Genomic DNA, 25,692 nt, shown 5'->3' with positions numbered 1-25,692 from the left:
TGTAGGGGGGAGGTGGGGGATCCTATATAGACTTTCAGGTGCTAGACTGTTAGCTTAGATTACAAATGGCTGGCTTGAATTCTACAAGTGTGACTGCAATTGCAATATGATTGTAATAACTGGTAATGTAGCAATAAGTATGAGGTAGAATGAATATATTCACAAATGTCAAATCTTTGGTCCATATAAAATAGTTATGGCTGACATGGGGATTAGTTGGGTGTTGTATGGTAAAATGTACATAGCGCTTTTGCAGCACTTGTTTAAGTTATGAAATTAACTTAGTTTTGTGACCACCACTATAACACTTAGATTATACACATATGGGCAAACGTAATTTATTTAAAGCTGCATAACAAGGACACTGGCTGTCAACATTTTAAAAATGGCCGCTTTTATTTTACCAACCACATAGATTCTCCAACCCAGCATAGACTTCCATTTTGGAATAGTTTTCATTTTGATTTTAAACACAAAGTCTCCAGCTCCGAAGCCTTCACACCAACTTGTTGACTAAACAGGCAATTAAAATCATATATCTGATATTAGCAAGAAGGTGGTGTTAGCTATTCATATTGGAGCCACAGATCTTTGAAACAGTGCAATGCTATTCTACTTGACAGTTGAATAACTTAAATATTTAAAAAAGTGTTACAACACTTATTATTTTGGAGCAATATTTCCAAGATTTTCAATTTAAAAAAGCGAATGGACTAGTGAAAGATAATTGACTAGTTCCTTCGCTGACAACAAATTCCTACCTTGTTATAGGCCTACAGGTTTTTGTGACGGCCATTTTGAGTCGGCCTATGGGATCCTGCAAGGGACATTCTGGGTTGGTCACCATGTGGCTGGTGGGTTCATGTGTCGTCAACCGCAACAGAAAAGTGGGAGCGAACAGCCGCGATCCAATCAGCACCAGCACCATGCAGAGGCATAAGACCCTCATATCTAACAGTACAGCACAGAGACTGTGTTGCTCAATTGGTAGAGCATGGCGCTTACAAGGGGTGTGGGTTCGATTCCCACTGGGGTCACCCATACGTAAAATGTATGCACGCATGACAGTAAGTCACTTTGGATAAAAAACATCTTCTAAAATGCGTAAATATTATATACAATGTAGGTTGTTTCTATGAAACAATGTAAAATATGGGTTTAGATAAACATATCAAGGATATGTATCTCTTTAACACTTAAATGTGGATATGTGATGCTTGTTATTGATATTGTATTTGATACAAAAAGTGAATTGTGTAGGGTAGTTTTGTGTAGCCAATTTTTGTAGTTGCAATGCAGTTTCTTCTTAATAAAATACTTTTGATGACTAAAGTAATATTTAGTGTGCAAAATATAGTCTATCAATTGCTACTGTGGGTACTATAACAACGAAGCACACTACAAACTATTATGACAAATATCCAGCTTTTTTAAAGCTTTAATCAACGTTAAAGACAAATAGTGTGTAAATATAGGTTATGTATACTAGTGCTTCTTTCCTTTTTGCAACACAGTGGTGTGTTTGTAAAAAAAAAAGAGAGAAGGAAGGTTGCCTGGGGGGCAGCCAGCTGCAGGTTTGGCTGGGCTCTGTTCTCGGGCTGTTCGCCTGACGGGCCGCAGGCTTAAGGCCTTTGAAGGGGTGAATACCATCTTTTGACAAAGCATGATGGGAAAATGGAGTTGATAGCTAGATGTACATCGAGAGCGTATATAGTATGTGTACACCATAAACAAATAGAAGGAGAACAAACCCAAAATCAAAAGCCAAGAATTCTCAACTTGAAGACAAGAAGATGATGTTAGTTGAAAATGTAAAGTTGAGATTTTTTTCTTTCTCAATTTCCTGTAGATGATGAACTGAGAATCAGTTGGAGTAAGTCACCTCTTAGAAAGTCACAGCACTGCACAATGCTTATAAAGATATATTTGATATACTATACTATAATAACAATAGTGTGCAAATCAGCCATAGTGTGATATTCAAAAATAGTGCACAATTCAGACTTTAAATGAACATTTAAGATATACTTTATAATTAATTATATCTACTGGTGCTGTGACTGTCTCAAAATGACAATGGCTATGGTTTATCTGTTCAAAAGATGGGCCAGACAGCATATTTATCAATGACAAGAACTTTCAGAATGAAATAGCTTAAATAAAGCCCCAAAAGTCTAGTTAAAAAGTATAGTAATTTCTATAAAGAGTGTTAATCAATCTATATCTAATGACACATATCACAATAAAGTCCATGCAAATAAAAGTATAAATATATTTTTTGAATCATTACTCCTTACATTATTGCGATCCTTTACTCTAAGAACCAAACCAAACTACGAGTTTAAATAAAAAAGTTAAATAATAATGATGGAGGGATAGAGACATTGAACGAAGAGAGAAAGAGAGTGCCACATTTTTTAACACGTGGCGTAGTCTGTAATGTCATACGATACCTAGGTTGACCGTGAGCTTGACCCGGCCCCCGTCCAGCTCTAGACGCAGCGTGTCGGCCGAGTCCCGTGAGGTGGTGGCCATGAGCAGGCCGTAGGCCCGCTGGGACATGAAACGTAGAGACACGTCCTCAGCCTCTGTGTGCATCACCTGGGGCATCACCACCTTCATGTACATACTGCCGTCATAACTCAAGATGGATGCCTCTGCCAGGGGGGAGATGGAAGAGGGGAGAAAGAGAAAGAGAGAGACACAGAGAGAGAGAGAGAGAGAGAGAGAGAGAGAGAGAGAAACACAGAGCACGAGAGACACAGAGAGAGAGAGAGAGAGAGAGAGAGAGAGAGAGAGAAAGAGAGAGAGAGAGAGAGAGAGAGACATACATTTGTTAGTCACAACATCTGCTGTCACACATCTTGTTTAGGTGGAGAAATTTACATCATAACTTCATTTTCAGCACACGTGCATGCTTACACACAGACACACACACACACACACACACACACACACACACATGCTCCCCATGCTATTGTCAGTTGCTGGTTTCCCATCACTGCTCTCTTCAGGTGAGCCTCTGTATTTTTTTCACTCTCACACACATTTATCTGCCATAACAAATGTTAAATACATACTGTATCTACAGCATGCTGTGGACTCCCCTATAGCGTATCCAACTGTATTCGTTTACACACAGATGATGGCTGAGGTACAAGGGAAGGGTTCAAGATGGAACACACACATACACTCTTATACCTCACAGCCCGCTCCTGTCTCACAGTAGAGATGAGAGGGGGAGAGCGTTGTATGAAAATGCGTTAAATCGGCCATGAAATAGCTACTCTGGCAGAGCCGGGTTTAAAGCAGAGAGGAAGAACACGAGGGGGAAACAAAAGGAGACAGACTGTGCTACCCTACATCTGCTGGAATCTGTATCCACTGATATTACAAGCCTACTCTGCTCGCTCTCCTCCTCTCTCTCTCTTTCTCTCCATTTCTCTCTTCATTTCTTGCTTCCCGGCATCCAGCCAGTAGACACAAACACTCTTTTAGTCCTCACAGCTGTGAAGACTCCATCCGGAAAACACACACACACCCTCCTTTGACGCAGTAGCAAAGAAATTGCTGACAAACTCTGCAATTACATCCCAATCAATATGCTATTATGTACGATTAGATGCTTATCTCCCTCCTCCCCTCCAAGCTTCTGCCAAGGCCTAATATATACCCAGCATAACAGGTATAGGCTGGACGAGGACAGGGGGAACACCTCTGGGTACAATGAAGCCAGAACCAGGAAGAGAGAGGGGAAGAGATAGAGAAAGAGGGGATAAGAGTGGGTGAAAGATGGAGGAAGAGGTAGTGAAACGGAGAGAGAAGGAAAGAAGTAAGGTGGATAGTGAGAAAGAGAGGGTGATAAAGACAGTGAGAGAGAAAGAGAGAGAGAAGTAACACAATGGAGTTGGGAGAGAGAGAGAGAGAGAGAGATGGAACACCTCCAGACAGAATGTCTATGGTTGAGTGTGAGGTGTGAAGAGAGATCAGGAAGGTTTAATATCCCAGTAAGTGACTGTCAGGCTGATACTAACTGACAGAGCGACAGACCCCTGAGGGACAGACAGACAGACATGTCACTATAGTGTGTTCACATAGACGTGGTGGCAGGTTGTCTTCCGCTGGCAAGCCACAAACAATACTCAGGGATTAGTCCCTTCAATTTAATCTTTTAATTTATCACAACTAGGCCGGTATTCAGAAAGCATCTCAGAATAGGAGTGCTGATCTAGGATCAGTTTAGCCTTTTAAAACATAATAAATAAAAGGGAAGGGCCTGATCCTGGATCAGCACCCCCGACTGAGATTATTTGTGAAAAGGGGCCCTAATCTTGGCATAATCAAATGGTTAAAACATCTATTTAATATGAAGGAAAGGATGTAGTGTAGGGAGAGGATGTGATTGGAGAGCATGGACAACGGAAACTCTTCGACTACAATATTCTACTGTAGCTACCATAATGTTTTGTTATTCTGCTTTTCTCTGTTCACAGTTACTGTCCATGTTACATCCTGAATATTATAGTCCCATTAAATGAACCATAATAAACATCATGAACACAAAGCGTATCCAATCCCGCGGCTGACTGAAAGTGTTCATTAACGCCAGTAATGAGGTGACAAAGCTGCCCTACCGCCAGGAATTTGGGCACTTTAATCAACAAAGAGCTTTAATTGACATTCCATCTGACCTATCGATGATGAGGTAGACCAGGATGGAATACTTAATCAGGAAGTTGGAGAATGGATCTGAGGATGTGATTGGGTGACTTTCAAGTCGAATGATTAGGTGTGTATGAACATTTGACTGGTACTGTATGTGTTTGTGTGTTTTGTGAGCGTGTCATTGTGAGTCAGCCTCTCCGAGATATGTATTCAGATGACCTGCTCTGTTTAAAGGACACTGCCTCCACCGTGCTCTCCAGTAATGAAAAAGCTTGGCATGCATTAAGAGCCAATCAATGTTCATTATACTGTCAGTCCCCAACAGATAAAGAGCTGCTATCTCCCAATGACAAAGGCATGGCACTGACGCCATGACGACTGCACTCCACTGTTCCCACTGACTACACTGTCCTGTTGACCGCTTGTGTGTGTGTGTGTGCATGTGAGTGTGCGTGCAGTGACAAAAGCTTTGAACAGAGTGTACTAGCACGTAAACCATCCCAGTTTGATCTTCTATAACCACGGAGAATAGGACAGGAGTATCCACACCTTTCACTGTGCTCTGTTTGTTATGACACTTGCTGAGGACACAGAACACCTCTGTTTCCTTGTCTGAGTTGTGCTTGTCCACTGCATTGGGTTCCTTGTCCTTGCTTTGACACCTCAACAGGACATGGTAAACACTTGTTTCCCCTGGCTCAGCCAGGGTACTTATACTGCTTTGATTCTCTATTACCTTTGTCCTTGGTTTGATTCTTTATTACACTCTTTATCCTTGCTTGGTTTGAAATGGAGGTGGGTGTGAGATGTGTGTAGAGTTTTTGACATTGACAAAAGCATACCAACTGTGATTTCACCATGTTCCTCCTCCCCCTCCCCCTCCTGATAGTGAAGCAAACAGCTGAGTGAATCTCAGATGTCCCCTTCAGCTCTGCTGAACCACACTTCATTTTTCAATTCCACACATACGCACCTGCACAAATGTACACACAAACTGTGTAAGCCTGTGTGTGCCTGTGAGTGTGTATCTGCGCGCGATTGTGTGTACTTGTGCATTGGCGCTTGCATGCACGCCTGTGTGTATATGCACGCCAGTGTGTGTGTGTGTGTGTGTGTGCATATGCGTGTGTTCGTCTGAGAGTGTGAAAGTGAATCAGTAACTCGGCGCAGCTCATTGTAATTGCTGATGAAGAAGATGAGAAGGAGGGGAAGGCTGACTGATTTTAAAGTCAGCTCCACTTTGCATAATTACCACACAAATTACACAGGAAAGAGAAGGTGCCATTAGGATGAAAGATTGGAGGATTTCACTTGAAAAGGGAAGAGTTTTGCTGCAATCTACTAGCAGATGTGAATACAGCCGAGGAGTAGCATGAGGTTGATCTAACAGGTGTGCTCATCTAACATTTATCTAGCAAAACAAACACACGCACGCACGCACAGGAACACACGCACACGCATATACACATACGCACATGTGTGCGCACATAAACACACACACAGACTATACAGTGCCTGTAACTGTTCTCCTCTAGTCTAACCTCTAAGGGAATCTAGCTGGAGCGCCTTCCCTTAGTGTCAGCTTTTCCAAGCAACAGAGAAACGCCTCAGCTATTTCAAGGCCCCAGTCCTGAGTGCCCGCCAGTGAATTAACGGAGATGAAATAAGAACAAACCCCCCCCCCACACACACACAGCAATAAATAAGACACATTTAGAGAACAGACATAGTTCCAAACCACTGCAGAGGCAGTCATAAGAGACAAATGTCTCACTAATTGTTTTTATGAAATGGAACTGCATTCATCCATATTCAATTGCCTTGGAATCAGAGTCTGATTTGAAGTCTTCTACCATGATAAACATTCTCACCACGATATCGCGATAAACATTCTCTCAGTCATTGTATCATTGTATCCCCCTCAGTTGACGTCAACCAGTGGTGATTATTTGTGGCGCAGCGCCCACAGAGAACCAAATATGATAAATGGACCCATAATGCGTAGAGACGTTACATGCCCTCAAAATGTCCTCTGAGTCTCTCAGCTGTGCGGTGGAGAGAGACTGTGGTTCTCACAAACAACCACATGGCTGCAGCAGAGTCCACAGTCACAATACGCTACACTGCAGTCTGAAGCGGGAGAGAAAAGTCAGAGAATGAGTGAGAAGTGAGTGAGTGAGTGAGTGAGTGAGTGAGTGGGTGAGTGAGTGAGTGGGTGAGTGAGTGAGTGAGTGAGTGAGATAGAGAAGCAAATAAAAGTAAGAGAGATGTTCATGCATCCAGAGAAAGTTTAAAACTACTATCAATCTAGTCATGGTTTGTAGGTCCACTAAAACATGCTGGGTGGTTTGGATGACCCATTTGCTAGGTTGCAGGCATTGGGTCACTTAGTTGGGTAGTTTGCTTTAAAAAGAGGGTTGTTAATGCTTGGTTATTTATTTATAGGGGACAATGCACATTAATCAATATCAATATTACTGTAATGCAACATCCACGTAAATGTGCCAGAGTTAGCCAAAAGCTCAGTTTCACCCGTAGTTTCAGGGTAGGTAATGGCCTTTACACAGCTACTATACTCACTAAAACAATACAAAATACAAATACATTACATCCAATAATATATCATTCTAACTACACCATCATCAACTGCCGTCTTACATATGAGGAACCACAGATAACTCGTATACAGAGTTGGATAGATTTGAGCCATGTTTTCAATTTAATTTGAAATGTACAATAATCAGTGCAGCTTCTCAAGTCCATGGGCATTGCATTCCAGTATATTGTAGCTCTAACAGAGAAGGCAGATTGACTGGATTCACTGTGTTGAAGAGGGACAACACAATCCCCTCTAGTTACTGCCCTATTTTCCTGGAGCTGCTTAACTTGAGCTTGGTATGCCGGCATAGGGGTGGAGGGGTAAGACCATTCAGGATCTTTAAAACAAGGCTTGCATCTACATTCTGCTTAAAACAATCCAGACTAAATAAAATATGTATGTAAATTATATGACAATGGTGGTAACTTTTTTTTAAAATCTAAAATCTTGTGTTTGTTTGTAGAGTGATTCAATTGGTTTCAGAATAATAGCTCCTGTTTGTGACCAGCATGTGAGGCAATATCTCAACAACCGCATGCATGCTAGCTAGCAAACTATTTTCCTGTGCTGTGTGTGTTTGCAAAAATGTAATGTTTTTGTTGAAGTTTTGCTAGCTAGCTAGCTATATCAATGCCTGTAGCTAGAATGCTCATTTTCTGTAAGCCTAACGTTAACTTTACTGTGTGGTGCAATGACTTTCACGTCAGGTAGCTAGCTAACTAGATAACTTAGCTTAGCTTGCTAGCTCAAACTAGGTTTCTCACCCGGTTTGGCTAGCTAGACCAGATTTGACTAAGCTAGGCTTATTCCCTGTTTGTAGCTAGTTGGCAAGCTTATAACTCATACTTTTATTGTGGTTCAGAAACTGTAGCTATGTTTTCTAGCCTAATAGTTTCTATGACATAAAGGAATGTCTCAATTGTTCATCCAAGTTAGGCTAAAGTTATCCATTTTGACTCTACACTTAAACTGTGTTAATGTTATGTCTTTGTCCCTCAGATACTAGAGGCTGCATGGCCCTGAGAGTAATTTGCCCACCACCAGTGCACTGAGTGCAGGTAGCTACATATTGAAATGAAAGTTGTCTCAAATGTTCATCCACGTTTATCTATTTTGTCTGTAATGTAAAACCTTTATGTTCTTGTCCCTCAGATACTAAAGATAACATGGTCCTGAGAGTGTTTCTCCCACCACCAGCGTAGCGAGTTGGAAAGAAGACTGCCAGCCCAAGCATTGACGAGGGAAGAAAGTCCTATTGTAGCATTAAGTATATATGTATACATGTGTAATATTGAATACTATTTAATATGTAATACTGTACTCAACTACTCTCGTTAGTGTAATTGAGTAGCTTTTCAGTAGTACAGTGGCTTGCGAAAGTATTGGGCACATCTAGCCACTGGGATTTTTGGCATTCTTGAAGGATTGAGGTTTGGGGTCGGCTTAAAATACAAATATCTAAAACTACTTTCTATCACCGGATTCAGACATGTACTGTAACCTTTGGAACCAGAGGCAGATGATTATTCCCATCTGCCACCCACGTCCACATGTACAGTGCCTTGCAAAAGTATTTATCCCCCTTGGCATTTTTCCTCTTTTGTTGCATTAGAACCTGTCATTTAAATGGATTTTTATTTGGATTTCATGTAATGGACATACACAAAATAGTCCAAATTGGTGAAGTGAAATGAAAAAAATAACATGTTTAAAAACAAATTATAAAAATTAAAAATGGAAAAGTGGTGCGTGCATATGTATTCACCCCCTTTGCTATGAAGTCCCTAAATAGGATCTGGTGCAATTACCTACAGAAGTCACATGATTTGTTAGATTGTACACAGGTGGACTTTATTTAAGTGTCATATGATCTGTCACATGATCTCAGAATATATACACCTGTTCTGAAAGGCCCCAGAGTCTGCTTCACCACCAAGCAAGCGGCACCATGAAGCCCAAGGAGCTCTCCAAACAGGGCAGGGGCAAAGTTGTGGAGTAGTACAGATCAGGGTTGGGTTATAAAAAAATATTTGAAACTTTAAACATCCCACAGAGCACTACTTAAATCCATGATTTAAAAAATGGAAAGAATATGGCACCCCAACAAACCTGCCAAGAGAGGGCCCCCCACCAAAACCCACAGACCAGGCAAGGAGGGCATTAATCAGAGAGGCAACAAAGAGACCAAAGATAACCCTGAAGGAGCTGCAAAGCTCCACAGCGAAGATTAGAGTATCTGTCCGTAGGACCACTTTAAGCCGTACACTCCACTGAGCGGGGCTTTATGGAAAAGTGGCCAGAAAAAAAGCCATTGCTTAATTAAAGAAAATAAATAAGCAAACACGTTTGGTGTTCGCCAAAAAGCACGTGGGAGACTCCACAAACATATGGAAGAAGGTACTTTGGTCAGATGAGATAAGATTTAGCTTTTTTACCATCAAGGAAAACGTTATGGCTGGCGCAAACCCAACACCTCTCATCACACCGAGAACCTTATCCCAGTCAAACATGGTGGTGGCAGCATTATGCTGTGGGGATTCTTTTCATCGGCAGGGACTGGGAAACTGGTCCGAATTGAAGGAATGATGGATGGCACTAAATACAAGGTAATTCTTGAGGGAAACCTGTTTCAGTCTTCCAGAGATTTGAGACTTGGACGAAGGTTCACCTTTCAGCAGGACAATGGCCCTAAGCATACTGCTAAAGCTTCACTCGAGTGGTTTAAGGGGAAACATTTAAATGTCTTGGAATGGCCTAGTCAAAGCCCAGACCACAATCCAATTGAGAATATGTGGTATGACTTAAAGATTGCTGTACGCCAGCGGAACCCATTCTACTTGAAGGAGCTGGAGCAGTTTTTAAGGATCCTCCCATTTTTTTTCGCCTGATATGACATATACAAGGCAGTTAGATTTGGGTGTCAGGCCCTGAAGCAAGGATATGCATATTCTTGGTACCATTTGAAAGGAAACACTTTGAAGTTTGTGGAAATGTGAATGTAGGAGAATAACACACAATAGATCTGGTAAAAGATAATACAAAGAAAAAAACAACTGTTCTTTTGTATTTTCTTTGTTCCATCATCTTTGAAATGCAAGAGAAAGGCCATAATGTATTATTCCAGTATTATTCCAGCCCAGGTGCAAAGTTTTAGACTGGTCCAATGAACCATGGCATTTCTGTTCAAAATGTTGTATCAAGACTGCCCAAATATGCCTAATTTGTTTATTAATAACTTTTTATGTTCAAAATTGTGCACTCTCCTCAAACAATAGCATGGTATTATTTCACTGTAATAGCTACTGTAAATTGGACAGTGCAGTTAGATGAACAAGAATTTAAGCTTTCTGCCAATATCAGATATGTCTATGTCCTGGGAAATGTTCTTGTTTACTTACAACCTCATGCTAATCGCATTAGCCTACGCTAGCTCAACCGTCCCGTGGAAGGGACACCGACCCCGAAGAAGCAAGTACACAAGACAGGAGTTAGTAACTAGCCTTAAGAATTCAGAGTTAATGCCTAAACTTAACCCTAACCTTACACATTTGGAGGTAATGCCTAAACTTAACCTTAAACACTTTGAAATTTCAAATTCTAATTTTATTTGTCACATGCACCGAATACTACAGGTGTAGACCTTACTTACAAGTAGAATTACATAACAATAACGAGGCTATATACAGGGGGCACTAGTACTGAGTGAATGTGCGGGGTTAAATGTAGGTAGGGGTAAAGTGACTATGCAGCGAGTAGCAGCGTTGTAAAAACAAATGGGGGGGGGTCAATGTAAATAGTCCAGATGGCCATTTTATTAATTGTTCAGCAGTCTTATAGCTTGGTGGTAGAAGCTGTTAAGGAGCATTGCGGTAGCAGAGAGAACAGTCTATGACTTGGGTGACTGGGGGTCTTTGACATTTTTGGGGCCTTCCCCTGACACTGCCTGGTATATAGGTCCTGAATGGCTGGAAGCTTGGCCCCAGTGATGTTTTGGGCCATATGCACTACCCTCTGTAATGCCTTACGGTCAGATACTGAGCAGTTGCCATACTAGGCGGTGATGCAACCAGTCAAGATGCACTCGATGGTGCAGCTGTAGAACTTTCTGAGGATCTGGGGACCCATGCCTAATTGTTTCATTCTCCTGAGGGGGAAAGGGTGTTGTCGTGCCCTCTTCACGACTGTCTTGGTGTATTTGGACCATGATAGTTTGTTGGTGATGTGGACACCTACGAACTTGAAACTCTTGACCCGCTCCACTTCAGCCCCGTTGATGTAAATGGGGGCCTGTTCAGTCCTCCTTTTCCTGTAGTCCACGATCATCTCCTTTGTCTTGCTCACATTGAGGGAGAGGTTGTTGGACTCTAAATAAACTGATAGGTCTTTGACCTCCTCACTATAGGCTGTCCCAGCATAGACTGTTGTGTCATCAGCAAACTTAGTGATGGTGTTGGAGTCGTGCTTGGCCATGCAGTCGTGGGTGAACAGGGAGTACAGGAGGGGACTAAGCACACACCCCTAAGGGGAACCGGTGTTGGAGATCAGTGTGACAGATGTTATGTTGCCTAACCTTACCACCTGGGGGCGGCCCGTCAGGAAGTCCAGTTGAAGAGGGAGATGTTTAGTCTCAGGGTCCTTGGCTTAGTGATGAGCTATGTGGGCACTATGATGTTGAAAGAGTCCAGATTAGTGTCCAGCTCCTTGAAAGCGGCAGCTCAAGTCTTTAGCTCGGTGGGGATGTAGTCAATGAACAGCATTCTCACAGAGGTGTTCATTTTGTTCAGGTGGGAAAGGACAGTATGGCGTGTGATTGAGATTGCGTCATCTGTAGATCTGTTGGGGTGGTATGCGAATTGGAGTGTGTCTAGGGTTTCCGGGATGATGGTGTTGATGTGAGCCATGACCAGCCTTTCAAAGCACTTCATGGCTACCGACATGAGTGCTACAGGGTGGTAGTCATTTAGGCAGGTTACCTTTGCATTCTTGGGCACAGGGACTATTGTTGTCTGCTTGAAACATGTGGGTATTACAGACTCGGTCAGGGAGAGATTGAAAATGCCAGTGATGACATTTGCCAGTTGGTCCGTGCATGCTCTGAGTACACGCCCTGGTAATCCATGGCCCCGCATCCTTGTGAATGTTGACCTGTTTGCTCACATCGGCTACGGAGAGTGTGATCAGACAGTCGTCTGGAACACCTGGTGCTCTCATGCATGCTTCAGTTTTGCTTGCCTCGTTGCGAGCATGAAATGCATTTAGCTCATCGGGTAGGCTCGCGTCACTGGGCAGCTCACGGCTGGGTCTCCCTTTGTAGAGTCACTGGTACTTCCTGTTTTAGAGTTTGCTTGTAAGCAGGAATCAGGAGGGTAGAGTTAAGGTCAGATTTGCCAAATGGAGGGTGGGGAGAGCGTTGTATGCTTCTCTGTGTGTGGTGTAAAGGTGGTCTAGAATTTGACATGCTGGTAGAAATGAGGTAAAACGGATTTAAGTTTGCCTGCATTAAAAGTCCCCGGCCACTAGGAGCGCCGCTTCTGGAGGAGCATTTTCTTTAATGCTTATGGCCTTATACAGCTTCTTGAGTCCAGTCTTAGTGCCAGCATCGGTTTGTGGTGGTATATAGATGGCTACACATAATATAGATGAGAACTCTCTTGGTAGATATTGTGGAACTATAGCTTATAATGAGGTACTCTACCTCAGGCGAGCAATGCCTTCGAGACTTTTAACACGTAAACAGCAGTTATTGACAAATAGACACACAGCCCTGTCCCTTGTCTTACCAGATGTAGCTACTCTGTCCTGGGGATACACAAGAAAAAACAGTCAGCTCAAACAGTAATGTGCAATTAAGCAAAAATAAACAAACTTTTTGAAGAGGCAACAACTGCATGGGAATGCCCCTGTCTGTGTGTGTCAGGGCTCGACATAAAGGGTGAGGTTTAGGAAACCCTCCGGGCCAGTCGATCATATCGTCCCTGTAAGTGGCCTGCATGGGCCAGTGGATTTTTTTTTTTTTTTTTTAAACGGGTTACCCGAACATGCCCCAGTCTTTTATCTTCATCCCAGAGGAAAGCTCTCTGATGATGACAATGTGTGGTATACCATGGAGCCAATGGAACTCAAAACCCTTTTATCAATGCTGCCCCGTCAGTGCAATGTATAACATTTTGTTCAAATAGCAAGGCTGCTATATAGTATATGAATAGAATAAACATGAATAGAATCGTTGTCGTATTATCTTTATTAATCGCCCGCTCGCTCGCGCTCTATGAGGCTGGCACATGCCGTAGGTATACCAACCACTGCATCCGGATGACGACCATCCAGCAGCTCTCCGATGCAGGTCTGGAGGCTAGAGAGATAATGAGTGTGAGCGGGCGCAGGGCTGAAAGCTCTCTTAGGAGCTATTGGAAGCCGTCCACGGAAAACAGGAGGAGATGGGTTAACATTCTAACAGCTGCGTGCGACAACATTTGTTCCTGAGAAATGGCGCCCAGCTGTGCTTGAGACCCCGGCGTTAGACAGCTACTTCACTAATTGCACACTGGAATGAAATGTGCGGTTCAATGTGTATCACAAATTAAAAAGCTGTTGATGCTGTGACCATCCGGGGGAAAAATGGTCATTGTGGTTTCTATTCTGAACCATACAACGTTTCGAAACGACATTCAATTTCACTATGCATAAACCAGACGTGCGCTGTTTTCAAAAACATGGACAGCGTCCCTAGAAACCAAGGTTCTGGAACTATCAACCAGCGTTTGGGTAGTTTTGCTTTACATGGCAGTCAATACAAAAATACCTAACGACCAGAGAACGCCTAAAATGTCACTTGACAACCAGTGTTAGTGAATGTAGCGTCATGTTTTGTTTAAAAATGGATCGTTTTGGAAATAATCTACCTTTTTTATGCTGGTAGCCCGTTGTATAAAAGCAATAATACACCTGAGGCCATGTGTTACGGCATTGTATCATGGCTGTGGTGGTCTATGCCACTCGGCTTGTATTATTACTTAAGAAATAATGCTATTTTTAATCTTAATGATTATTTAGCACACACAGGCCTGTAGTTTATAGATAATATGCTGGGCAGAGAGAGAGCGCAGCTCTCAAACAACTGGTTGTTGCATGGAGCAGTTTTTCCGAAGACCGAAAGCGGTAGGGTTGGGAAAACCGTAGGGAATATGTTCCAAATTATGGTATCTACCAGTACATACAACGGCGAGAATGGGTACGCAAACCAGGTATTTAAAACATTCCAAGTCTTGGTTGAATATTTGCAATGCGCAATTCAGGCATCGTGGAATAAGCTACCTTGAAAATCAGACGTTTCCTCTAGGCTATTTGGTCTTTGAAAAGTAATTGAAGTTATGGTAGCCGATTTAGAAGTTCTACTGCTCCAATATAATGATTCTGTGATTTAATTTCTAATCAGTTTTTATGAGCGATGTAGCCGCCTTCGTTTGTTACCGGTAGTTTCAATTGAAGGGTGTTACGAGAATCTGCTGTGCTTGTTGTGTAAAATCATGAGCGGTTATAACATCGAATTTTGCCTTCATCTTGGTTTTCCATACAATGCGTTCCATTACAAAGGAACCCTGTTTCTGCTCTTTGTCTCGTTTGAACACATGATACAAAAATCCATTAACAACTCTTCGACATCTCAAATGGCGAGACTGACTAGCTACTAAATCGACGGACTGAATTTGTGTCAGGAGCATGATGTTTATTTAGTCAGGCAACACCACACATTATTCTGACATATTTTAATGAAATCATGTAAATGTGAAAAATTATGTGAATGTCAATGCATAAATCTCATTACGTAGTTCTGTAAACAAATCCATTATTCTTAAAGTGGTAATGCACACGTTCCCCCCCTTACAGGCCATTACAACAATTAAACATAACATTTAAGTCCTTGAAAATGACAATTAAGTACTTGAAAAAGTCCCTGAAAGTACTTGCATTTGACTTGCCAATGTCTATATCCTGTATAGGCTACTTGCTCAGGCCGCAAATGAAAGATAAAATCACCTGTTATTGAAATTATGCACGCATCATTGGCTTTCCCGTCAAATCTGACGGGAACGTATTTTACTCATTTGGGCCAGTAGCTTTCAGTTGGATGGCACTGGCCCTGTGTAATCTACTACTTGCAAATGTACTAATGTCGAGCCCTACTGTGTGCGGTTCACGTAAGGCCTATATGTCTATCACCTTGTGATCGCCATTAGCAATGTTTTACGTTTTCGGGTAGATGGAAAGGCAATTAAATGGTAACTTCAAAGTAGCCTATGCCTATCTCAAATCAAATTTTATTGGTCACATACACATGTTTAGCAGATGTTAATGCGAGTGTAGCGACATGCTTGTGCTTCTAGTTCTGACCGTGCAGTAATATCTAACAAGTAATCTAACAATTTCACAACAACTACCTTATACACACAAGTGTAAAGGAATTAATAAGAATATGTACATTTAAATAAATGGATGAGCGAAGGCTGGGCGGCATAGGCAAGATGCAGTAGATGGTATAGAGTACAGTATATACATATGAGATGAGTAATGTAGGGTATGTAAACTTTATATAAAGTGGCATTGTTTGAAGTGACTAGTGATACATTTATTACATCCAATTTTTTATTATTAAAGAGGCTAAAGACTTGATTCAATATGTTGGCAGCAGCGACTCAATGTTAGTGATGGCTGTTTAACAGTCTGATGGCCTTGAGATAGAAGCTGTTTTTCAGTCTTTTGGTTCTAGCTTTGATGCACCTGTACTGACCTTACCTTCTGGATGTTGTCCTTGATCTTTTTTGCCTTCCTGTGACATTGTGTGGTGTAGGTGTCCTGGAGGGCAGGTAGTTTGCCCCCGGTGATGCGTTGGGCAGACCTCATTACTTTCTGGAGAGCCTTACGGTTGTGGGCGGAGCAGTTGCCGTACCAGGCGGTGATACAGCCCGACAGGATGCTCTCGATTGTGCATCTGTAAAAGTTTGTGAGTGTTTTTGGGGACAAGCCAAATTTCTTCAGCCTCCTGAGGTTGAAGAAGCGCTGTTGCGCCTTCTTCACCACACTGTCTGTGTGGGTGGACCATTTCAGTTTGTCAGTGATGTGTACGCCATGAAACTTTCCCCCTTCTCTACCACTGTCCCGTCGATGTGGATAGGGGGGTGTTCCCTCTGCTGTTTCCTGAAGTCCATGATCATATCCTTTGTTTTGTTGACGTTGAGTGTGAGGTTATTTTCCTGACACCACACGCCGAGGGCCCTCACCTCCTCCCTGTAGGCCGTCTCGTCGTTGTTGGTAATCAAGCCTACCACTGTAGTGTCGTCTGCAAACTTGATGATTGAGTTGGAGGCGTGCATGGCCACGCTGTCATTGGTGAACAGTGAGGGGTGAGAATGCACCCTTGTAGGGCCCCAGTGTTGAGGATCAGCGGGGTGGAGATTGTTGTTTCCTACCCTCACCACCTGGGGGCGGCCCGTCAGATAGTCCAGGGCCCAGTTGCACAGGGCGGGGTCGAGACCCAGGGTCTCGAGCTTAATGACGGGTTTGGAGGGTACTATGGTGTTAAATTTTGAGTTGTAGTCAATGAACAGCATTCTTACATAGATATTCCTCTTGTTCAGAAGGGATAAGGCAGTGTGCAGTGTGATGGAGATTGCATCGTCAGTGGACCTTTGGGGCGGTAAGCAAATTGGAGTGGGTCTGGGGTGTCAGGTAGGCTGGAGGTGATATGATCAAAACAAAATACTGCATAGTTTCCTAATGAACGCAAAGCGAGGTGACCATCTCTGGCGGCGCCATGTCTTCTCTGGGGGAATCATGATTATTTGCATAAATCAAGAGGCCATTTGTTTTGATAACTCCCTCACAAGTGCTCTACACTACAGAAACACTGCAAGCTAAACACTAGTCTGGCTGGTGTTCATCTGAATTAAAGGGTAACTACACAAAAAAATAATTTAAATTACTCCGATTTTTTCCAGATCTAAGAAATGGCCCCCTAATGTGGTTTAAGCTTTGTTGTTGGCATAGACATTACATTTTTGTTGTTTTTCTATGACAATTTGTGATTTTGACAGACAAAACCTGAAGGAAAAAAAACAGGGAAATCATGCTGTCGTTTTGGTATCAAGTATAGTTATTTTTCTAATTCTGCCCTCTAGAGGATTTTGCAGAAAAAAAACACATGGCAATTTGAAATCTGCAATAAATCCATGTCTGCACTTTATGTTTAACAGTCTCTTTTCTTTGCTGTTACGGTAAATCTATCAAGCTCAGTGTAAAAACACAAGGGCATGCTAATGTTGGCTAGTCATTATTTGCCTGGTTATGTATGGAATGATGAGACATTATGAGACATTATTATCATGTGCTGGTGCCACCAACTGAAAGAGGGGAGGAGTGTTTCTGTCGAACCCTGGAGAGGGAGAGGAAGAGAGGTGGAGAGAGAGGGATGAGGAGATGGAAACAGAGAAGAAAGAGCAGTGAAGACACTGGAATGGGCAGAGGAGATGATAAAAGACTGGATAAAGGAATGGGAAGAAGACATTTAGAGGGCATGAAGGGAGATGTTTAGGGGATGAAGGGAGGGATGGAGAGAGGCGCATCCTCCCCCACACGCTCCCGTTCCCCGGGCAACACAGAGGAATTTGTGGTGTTTATGTAACGAACTGGAGGACTGGCTCCGAAACACACACACACACACACACACACACACACACACACACACACACACACACACACACACACACACACACACACACACACACACACACACACACACACACACACACACACACACACACACACACACACACACAACAAAGGCAGGATTAGGGAGACTGGAATAACACTGCACAAGACTTCTTCAGCCACCAGAAATAAACCTGTATACGTCTTCAGCCCCCAGAAATAAACCTGTATCCAACCAGTATTAAAACAAACATGCCAAGGTTGCTAGGTCTATTATGGCCCTAAACTGGTAAAGGAAGCTTGTCAATGTGTCTGCATGTGCGTTCATGCATGTGTGTGCGTGCGTGCGTGTCTGTGTGCGTCACAGACCCAGATTTATGTGTGGCATGTTTCTCTCTCTCTTGGGCAGGTCCATTTCCTTTTACAGGGTCGATACACATTGACGAAGCAGTATTTTACCCACTCTACAATGAAGAGACTGCCCTGTTTGTGTCCTACACACACTTCAGCTGTGTGGGAATCTTTGGAGCCACAAATAACAATACACAACACCCCCAGTCACACCCATATTGACATACCCACATGATCGCTCTCTCTCTCACACACACACACACACACACACACACGCACACGCACACTATTATCGTTGCCTGATAATAGGTCCATGTAATACATCAGAAAATAACCTTGACACTGAATTACTGTAGATGCTAAAAAAAAAGGAGAGAGAGAGGGGGGGATAGAGGAGGAATAGAGGAGGACAGGGATTACCTCTTCACTTATCACATATCGACTAGCCTGCTCTAGTCACTGAAACAGAGCTGAGGGGATGAACAGACGAAGCAGAGAGAGAAACAGAGAGAGCGAGTGAGAGATAGAAAAAGGCATAGAGACACAGAACGAGATGGAGAGAAAGAGAGTTGAAGAGCAAGATGGAGCAACAGAAATACGGAGAAAGAGGCGGAGATGGTGGGAAAGAGCAAAAGAGAGAGAAATAAAGTCAGAGAGAGAACAGTCTTGAACGTTAGATGCAATTTCAACTCAACCGCAGTCATCACTTTACCTCAACTCAAACCAAATCAATTTATTCAAATATTTGCCCTCTTCTCTTTGTCACCTCTGCAGTGGACATTCTCTCTTCTAACTCGGGAGAACAGTGGCGGATGAAGCCCCAACTCAGTCTTTTTTAAGAACAGCTTTTTGTTTACTGAACAAAAATATAAACACCTTTTCCATACGCACAAAAAAATTTGTGCACAAATTTGTTTACATCCCTGTTAGTGAGCATTTCTCCTTTGTCAAGATAATCCAGCCACCTGACAGTTGTGGCATATCAAGAAGCTGACTAAACAGCATGATCATTCCACATGTGCACCTTGTGCTGGGGAAATTAACTGGCCACTCTAAAATGTGCAGTTTTGTCACACAACACATTTCCACAGATGTCTCAAGTTTTGAGGGAGTATGTAATTGGCATGCTGTCTGCAGGAATGTCCACCAGAGTTGTTGCCAGATATTTTAATGTTAATTTCTCTACTATAAGCCGCCTTCAATGTCATTTTAGAGAATTTGGCTGTACGTCCAACCAGAGACCACATGTAACCACGCCAGCCCAGGACCTCCACATCCGGCTTCTTCACCTGCTGGATCATCTGAAACTAGCCAACCAGATAGCTGATGACACCGAGGAGCATTAATTAATGATTTTTTTAACCCATTTTTCTCTCCAATTTCGTGGTATCCAATTGGTACTTACAGTCTTGTCTCAAAGCTGCAACTCCCGTACGGACTCGGGAGAGGCAAAGGTCGAGAGCCGTGGGTCCTCCGAAACACAACCCAACCAAGCCGCACTGCTTCTTGACACAATGCCCGCTTAACCCGGAAGCCAGCCGCAACAATGTGTCGGAGGAAACACTGCACACCTGGCGACCATGTCAGCGTGCACTGTGCCAAGCCCACCACAGGAGTCGCTAGTGCGCGATGGGACAAGGACATCCCTCCCCTAACCCGGACGGCGCTGGGCCAATTGTGCGCCGCCCCATGGGTCTCCCGGTCACGGCCGGCTGCGACAGAGCCTCTCTAGTGGCACAGCTAGCACTGCGATGCAGTGCCTTAGACCACTGTGCCACTCAGGAGGCCCTACTGAGGATTATTTCTGTCTGTAATAAAGCCCTTTTGCAGGGGAAAAACTAATTCTGATTGGCTGGGCCTGGCTCTCCAGTGGGTGGCTGCACCCCTGCCCAGTCATGTGAAATCCATAGATTAGGGCCTAATTTATTTATTTCAATTGACTGATTTCCTTATATGAACTGTAACTCAGTAAAATCGTTGAAATTGCTGCAAGTTGTGTATATATTTTTGGTCAAACTGCAGGATCCGTCAGAGATACATGATCCTCTATAAACTAACCAGAACCAAGATACTTTAAAAGCATAGACACAACACTCTGTTGGTCGTTTTTTTTTTTTTTTTATCAAGCAAAATAACCCAGAATATTCAGACCTTGAAAGTCTATCTAAACCCTGAGATTTTGGGTAAGAGTAACTACAGTTAAGAAGTTTGGTCAGCCTTCAGGTAGGCCTTCTATGCAGTGACATGGTTGTTAGCTGTTAGGAAAAGGACAGTGCTAAGTAGAATGTTTTGGTAGAGAGAGGTTTATAGAGAAAAATACATATGGGAGATAATACAATGAAAAACAACAAACATATTTTGTGTAAACTGAGAACGTGTCAGCCTGCTGGTCAGCATATCCCTCACCCTGGTGTAGCCAACGATTTGACAAAACAGGAAACAGGAAGCTGTGGCAGGGGTCATTACTTCAGTCGGACCTTGAGGTGTCATAACCTCTGTCCGATCTGATAACCATCGGACAAATGGTAGCCCTGTGGAGTGGAGGGATGTGTGTGTGTACGTAAGTGTGTGTGCATGCTGTCATGACAATGGAAGCTTCAGTAAACAAGTTACATTGCATAATTTACAATTAAGACATGTATTACTAGAAAAGGGAGAGTACTCACTGGACAGCTAAGGAGAGAAAAGACAGAGTATTTCAATATTGTTTCTAACCTGAAATGACTGAAAATAATATTATGTTAATAAACTGACTCATACAGACCTCCCTGCATTTCTCATTTCTTTATGTTCGTATTTCAATAGACCAATATCCCTTACACACTGATTAGAGGTGAACAGTTAGCTTTCATATCTGATTGACCTCTCTCTCGCTTTCCCTCTCTCTCTCTGCCTCTCTTTTCCTCCCACCCCTCTCCCTCTCTCTCTCACACACAAAGTTTTCCTCCAAAGTCAAAATGAGATTAAACTGAAACTGGAGGATGAATAGTGGAACGGAGCTGGATAAAGATGTTATCTCCAAGCCGTTATTAGATATGGTAAAAGCGTCTGGAATAATTTGTCAAATGCATTAATTGGTTTTCAGGCATGCTTTTGATCAATCCATAGGAAATCTCCTGGAATCTGTTGAAACCCATTGAAATAAGAGACTTTTCTCTAACCCCAGGACTTCTCCATGCATGAGTAATAACATACATCACTATCGCTATCTGACAAACTGGGGGAGAAGAGTGTGTGTGTGCATGTGTATGAATGCGTGAGTCCATATGTGTGTGTGTGTGTGTGTGTGTGTGTGTGCGCGCGCGTAGGAGCATGTGTCCATGTGCGTCAATGTGTGTGCTTGGCTGTGTGTATGGCACTGTGATGCTGTTGTGGAGCCATGGGGTCCTGGCCATGGCCTCTCTCTCCCAGGGCCTGGGTTCGGTGACCTTTACAGTGCCTGAGTCAACAGCCATTAACTCCAAGGCTGTAGCCAGCCGGCTGTGACATAAAGCCCTAGCACAGGCACTGCTATCGCCTGTCTGGCCTCTGCCTACCCATAACCATTCATAACATCAACACTGAACACACACACTGATATCTCACACACACACACACACACACACACACACACACACACACACACACACACACACACACACACACACACGCGCACAACAAAGATAATCGAAGTGGAGGAATGTACCTTCATGTCATGCATTCTGTTCTAATCAAATTAGTGAAGCAAAATGCTCTTGTCTTCGACTTTATTACCAGAGTGCTTTGTTCCGTGCCAAAACATTACGGGAGAAAAGCGAATTCCAACGACATACTTCAAAGCAGCTTATATTGCACAAGATTGTGTAAACTAAGGTCTAAAAAGACATGCCTCTAAAAGACATACCCCTCGCACAGCAATCCATCAGACATCTCCTCTCATTTCTCAGTGTTGGCCATGCAGAATGGATCCGTACCGAATACATTTCACTGATCTATTGTACTGCAATACGAGCACATACTTAAAGAAACCTACTGATCCTGTGCGTTTTCAGAGGTGTCATATACAGGTGACCTTGTAAACAGGCAGTTCCACAGACCCCGGAACCTTTCACGTTAGATGAATAGATTCCATGATTAATATCGATATGGCCACACAGCTGTAATTCCAACCCTTTCGCTGGTGTTTGCAATAAGTGTTTTTCCCTCACAAGTGCAGGTCTTTGCGGGTTGACCCTAAGAATAGCGCCAAAGATGGCCTGATTACAATATGTGTCTCTAACGGCGGGACATAAAAGGAGGGAGGGGGGGGGAGGGGGTGGAGGGGATCGATAAGTATATGTTTCCATTAATAAGCAGTAGGTTTACAGTATAGTGAATTACTGTGGTATATTATCTCCAGCAATGGGTTTGTACTGTATAACCTCTGGCTGTGATTGTGTGATTGGGAGAAAGAGAGACAGAGAGGTCAGAGACTTGACACAGCAAGTAACTATAGGAGTTGATAAAGGTGAGAGCGAGAAAGAGATGGAACATTGTATTGAAACACATGCAACACCCTCAAGTCCTGACAATAAAATAAGGAAAATGGGGGGGCGATGCAATTTGGAAACTGGTCATGAAACTTTAAAACCGGATTGCCTTGGGCAGAGTAAAGTTCACAGGAAAAGGGCAGAAACCACATTAATCTTTCAACAGTGTCAACAATACAGCCATCACCACAACCTCCTCTAGAGCCTTAACCTCCCTCTGACATGTGGCGCACGGACAAAGGCCCACTGCCAAAGGCCCACTAATGTTTTAATAAACCATTTCACAGGAAGAAAACAGTAAATGAGCGGACTAACTGAAAAATCTGCCAATGTGCCTTTAAGCACTTTGGGCACTTAAGGCACTTAACCCTAATTGCTCCTGTAAGTCGTTCTGTATTAGAGTGTCTGCTAAATAGCGTAAATGTCAATCAAATCCACACAACAAATCAAGAAAAACACACACACGCACATAGAGTGCATTCGGAAAGTATTCAGACCCCTTCCCTTTTTCCAAATTTTGTTACATTAAAGCCTTATTCTAAAATAAAATCAATCTACACGAATCAATCTACACACAATACCCCATAATGACAGAGCACATGTTTTGCACATATATTAAAGAAAAAACTGAAATACCTTATTTATATAAGTATTCAGACCCTTTGCTATGAGACTCGAAATTGAGCTCAGGTGCACCCTGTTTCCATTGATCATCCTTGAGGTGTTTCTACAACTTGATTGGAGTCTACCTGTGGTAAACTCAATTAATTGGACATGATTTGGCACACATCTGTCAATATAAGGTCCCACAGTTGACAGCGCATGTCAGAGCAAAAACCAAGCCATTGAGGTCGAAGAAATTGTCAATAGAGCTCCGAGACAGCATTGTGTCGAGGCACAGATCTGGGGAAGGGTACCAAAAAATGTCTGTAGCAATGAAGGTCCCCAAGAACACAGTGGACTCCATCAATCTGAAATAGAAGAGGTTTGGAACCACCAAGGCTCTTCTAGAGCTGGCTGCCCAGTCAAACTGAGCAATCGGGGAGGAACGGCCTTGGACAGGGAGGTGACCAAGAACCTGATGATCACTCTGACGAGCTCCAGAGATCCACTGTGGAGATGGGAGAACCCTCCAGAAGGACATCCATCTCTGCAGCACTCCACCAATCAGGCCTTTATGGTGGAGCGGCAAGACGGAAGCCAACCCTCAGTAAAAAAAGCACAAGATTCTCTGGTCTGATGAAACCAAGATTGAAGTCTTTGGCTTGAATGCCAAGCGTCACGTCTGGAGGAAACCTGGCACCATCCCTACGGTGAAGCATGGTAGTTGCAGCATCATGCTGTGAGGATGTTTTTCAGCGGCATAGACTGGGAGACTAGTCAGGATCGAGGCAAAGATGAACAGAGCAACATACAGAGATATCCTTGATGTAAATCTGCTACAGAACGCACAGGACCTCAGACTGGGATGAAGGTTCAGCTTCAAACGACCCTGAGCACACAGCCAAGACAACGCAGGAGTGGCTTCGGGATAAGTCTCTGAATGTCTTTGAGTCCGGACTTGAACCCGATCAAAGATCGCTGTCAAAGATGCTTCAACAAAGTACTGAGTAAATGGTGTGAATACTTATGTAAATGTAATATTTAAGTTTTTTATGTATGTAACGTAACAAAAAAGAAAAAGTCAAGGGGTCTGAATACTTACAAATGCACTGTACACAGTCAGAACACACACCCACAAGCACGCATGAAAAACACACAAATCAATCGCTTCCACCTACCTCTCTCGCAGGTGCGTGACCAGTACCCCGTGCCGGTACAATCACATATAAACCGGTTCCATCCCTCCTTACAGACGCCTCTGTTCTTACACGGGTAGCTCTCGCACTGTTTCCCCACCACCTTGTTGCACGACGGCTTGATGCCTGCGCCGTTCTGAGCCTCAGCGATCTGTCGGATGTCCTTACTGCGCCCGTCGATGAAGAGGTCGCGCACGCAGCCCACGTAGCCATAGTTGAGCATGGCGGTCCACAGCTCGGTGGGCAGAATGAGGTTGGCACGGTCCGAGGGTAGACCCCCCAGGTACATGTCTCCTTCCAGGTCAAGGATCTCACTCTCACCGCTGGCTGTGAACGGGGTGCGCCGGCTGTTGACTGAGATGGTGCCTGGAGAGGGTGAGGAGATGGCTTTAAACCACAGAATTAAATAGAACATTTTTACGTTGTATGTCTATCATTGTAAGATAAGACAGTGATCCCATGCACAGTAGGGCAGGGGTTTCCAAACTAGCCTCCTCAAACTCAAATCTGGATCTCAATGCCAGTTCCAATGCATTTTCCCCCTCTCGTCAGGGACTGATTTCGACCTGGGACACCAGGTGGGTGCAACTAATTATCTGGTAGAAGAGAAAACCAGCAGTCTCCGGACCTCATAGGGTCAGAAATGAATACCCCTGTTCTAGCCTATGTGGGCCCAATTGGAATCTGTGTGCTCAATAAATACAGTATTTTCAAAAAGGTTACTATGCTAGCTACAGTAGCTGTCACCTCGCTTTACTAGGCCAGCGTATCTTTACTTTTCCACACTCATCCACAATGATGGTAGAGTTTTGACGGCTGACAGCCTTTGAGATGCTGAAGATGTTGAGCATAGCATAACGTATCGGTTAATCCACTGTCTGTGTAAGGTATTGATACAGGGCACAGGGTTCCCTGATGCTCTCGCTGTCAAATAGAGTCTCACAGCTTAGGGACGATATATGAGCTTTGTAACTATAGTATACCTCCGGGAGAGAGGGAGAGAGGGATAGAACAAGAGAGGGAGAGAGAACGGAGAGACAGTGACAACGCAGACACTGCTGTATGG

The 25,692-nt window shown here is 43.3% G+C and overlaps 1 protein-coding gene across 21 annotated transcripts in view; it reads right to left on the bottom strand.

Annotated features, from left to right (window-relative positions):
* Window positions 1-25,692, bottom strand: part of nrxn3a (neurexin 3a) — a 426,603-nt gene that overhangs the window by 280,779 nt on the left and 120,132 nt on the right. For all 21 annotated transcript variants that reach the window (XR_004210558.1, XR_004210560.1, XR_004210563.1 and 18 more), the window contains exons 10-11: window positions 24,609-24,992; window positions 2,454-2,657 (exon numbers count right to left, since the gene is read on the bottom strand). Coding sequence is in view for 14 of the 21 variants with exons in the window: in XM_031828538.1 (XP_031684398.1) it covers window positions 2,454-2,657; window positions 24,609-24,992 (588 nt within the window). In the remaining 7 variants the exon portion in view is untranslated. The remainder of the gene's footprint in view (window positions 1-2,453; window positions 2,658-24,608; window positions 24,993-25,692) is intronic.

The sequence above is a fragment of the Oncorhynchus kisutch genome, linkage group LG7 (assembly GCF_002021735.2).
Source record: "Oncorhynchus kisutch isolate 150728-3 linkage group LG7, Okis_V2, whole genome shotgun sequence".
Classification (NCBI taxonomy): Eukaryota; Metazoa; Chordata; class Actinopteri; order Salmoniformes; family Salmonidae; genus Oncorhynchus; species Oncorhynchus kisutch.
Note: the sequence above shows the minus strand (reverse complement) of the source record. Positions and strands in the feature narration are given on the sequence as shown.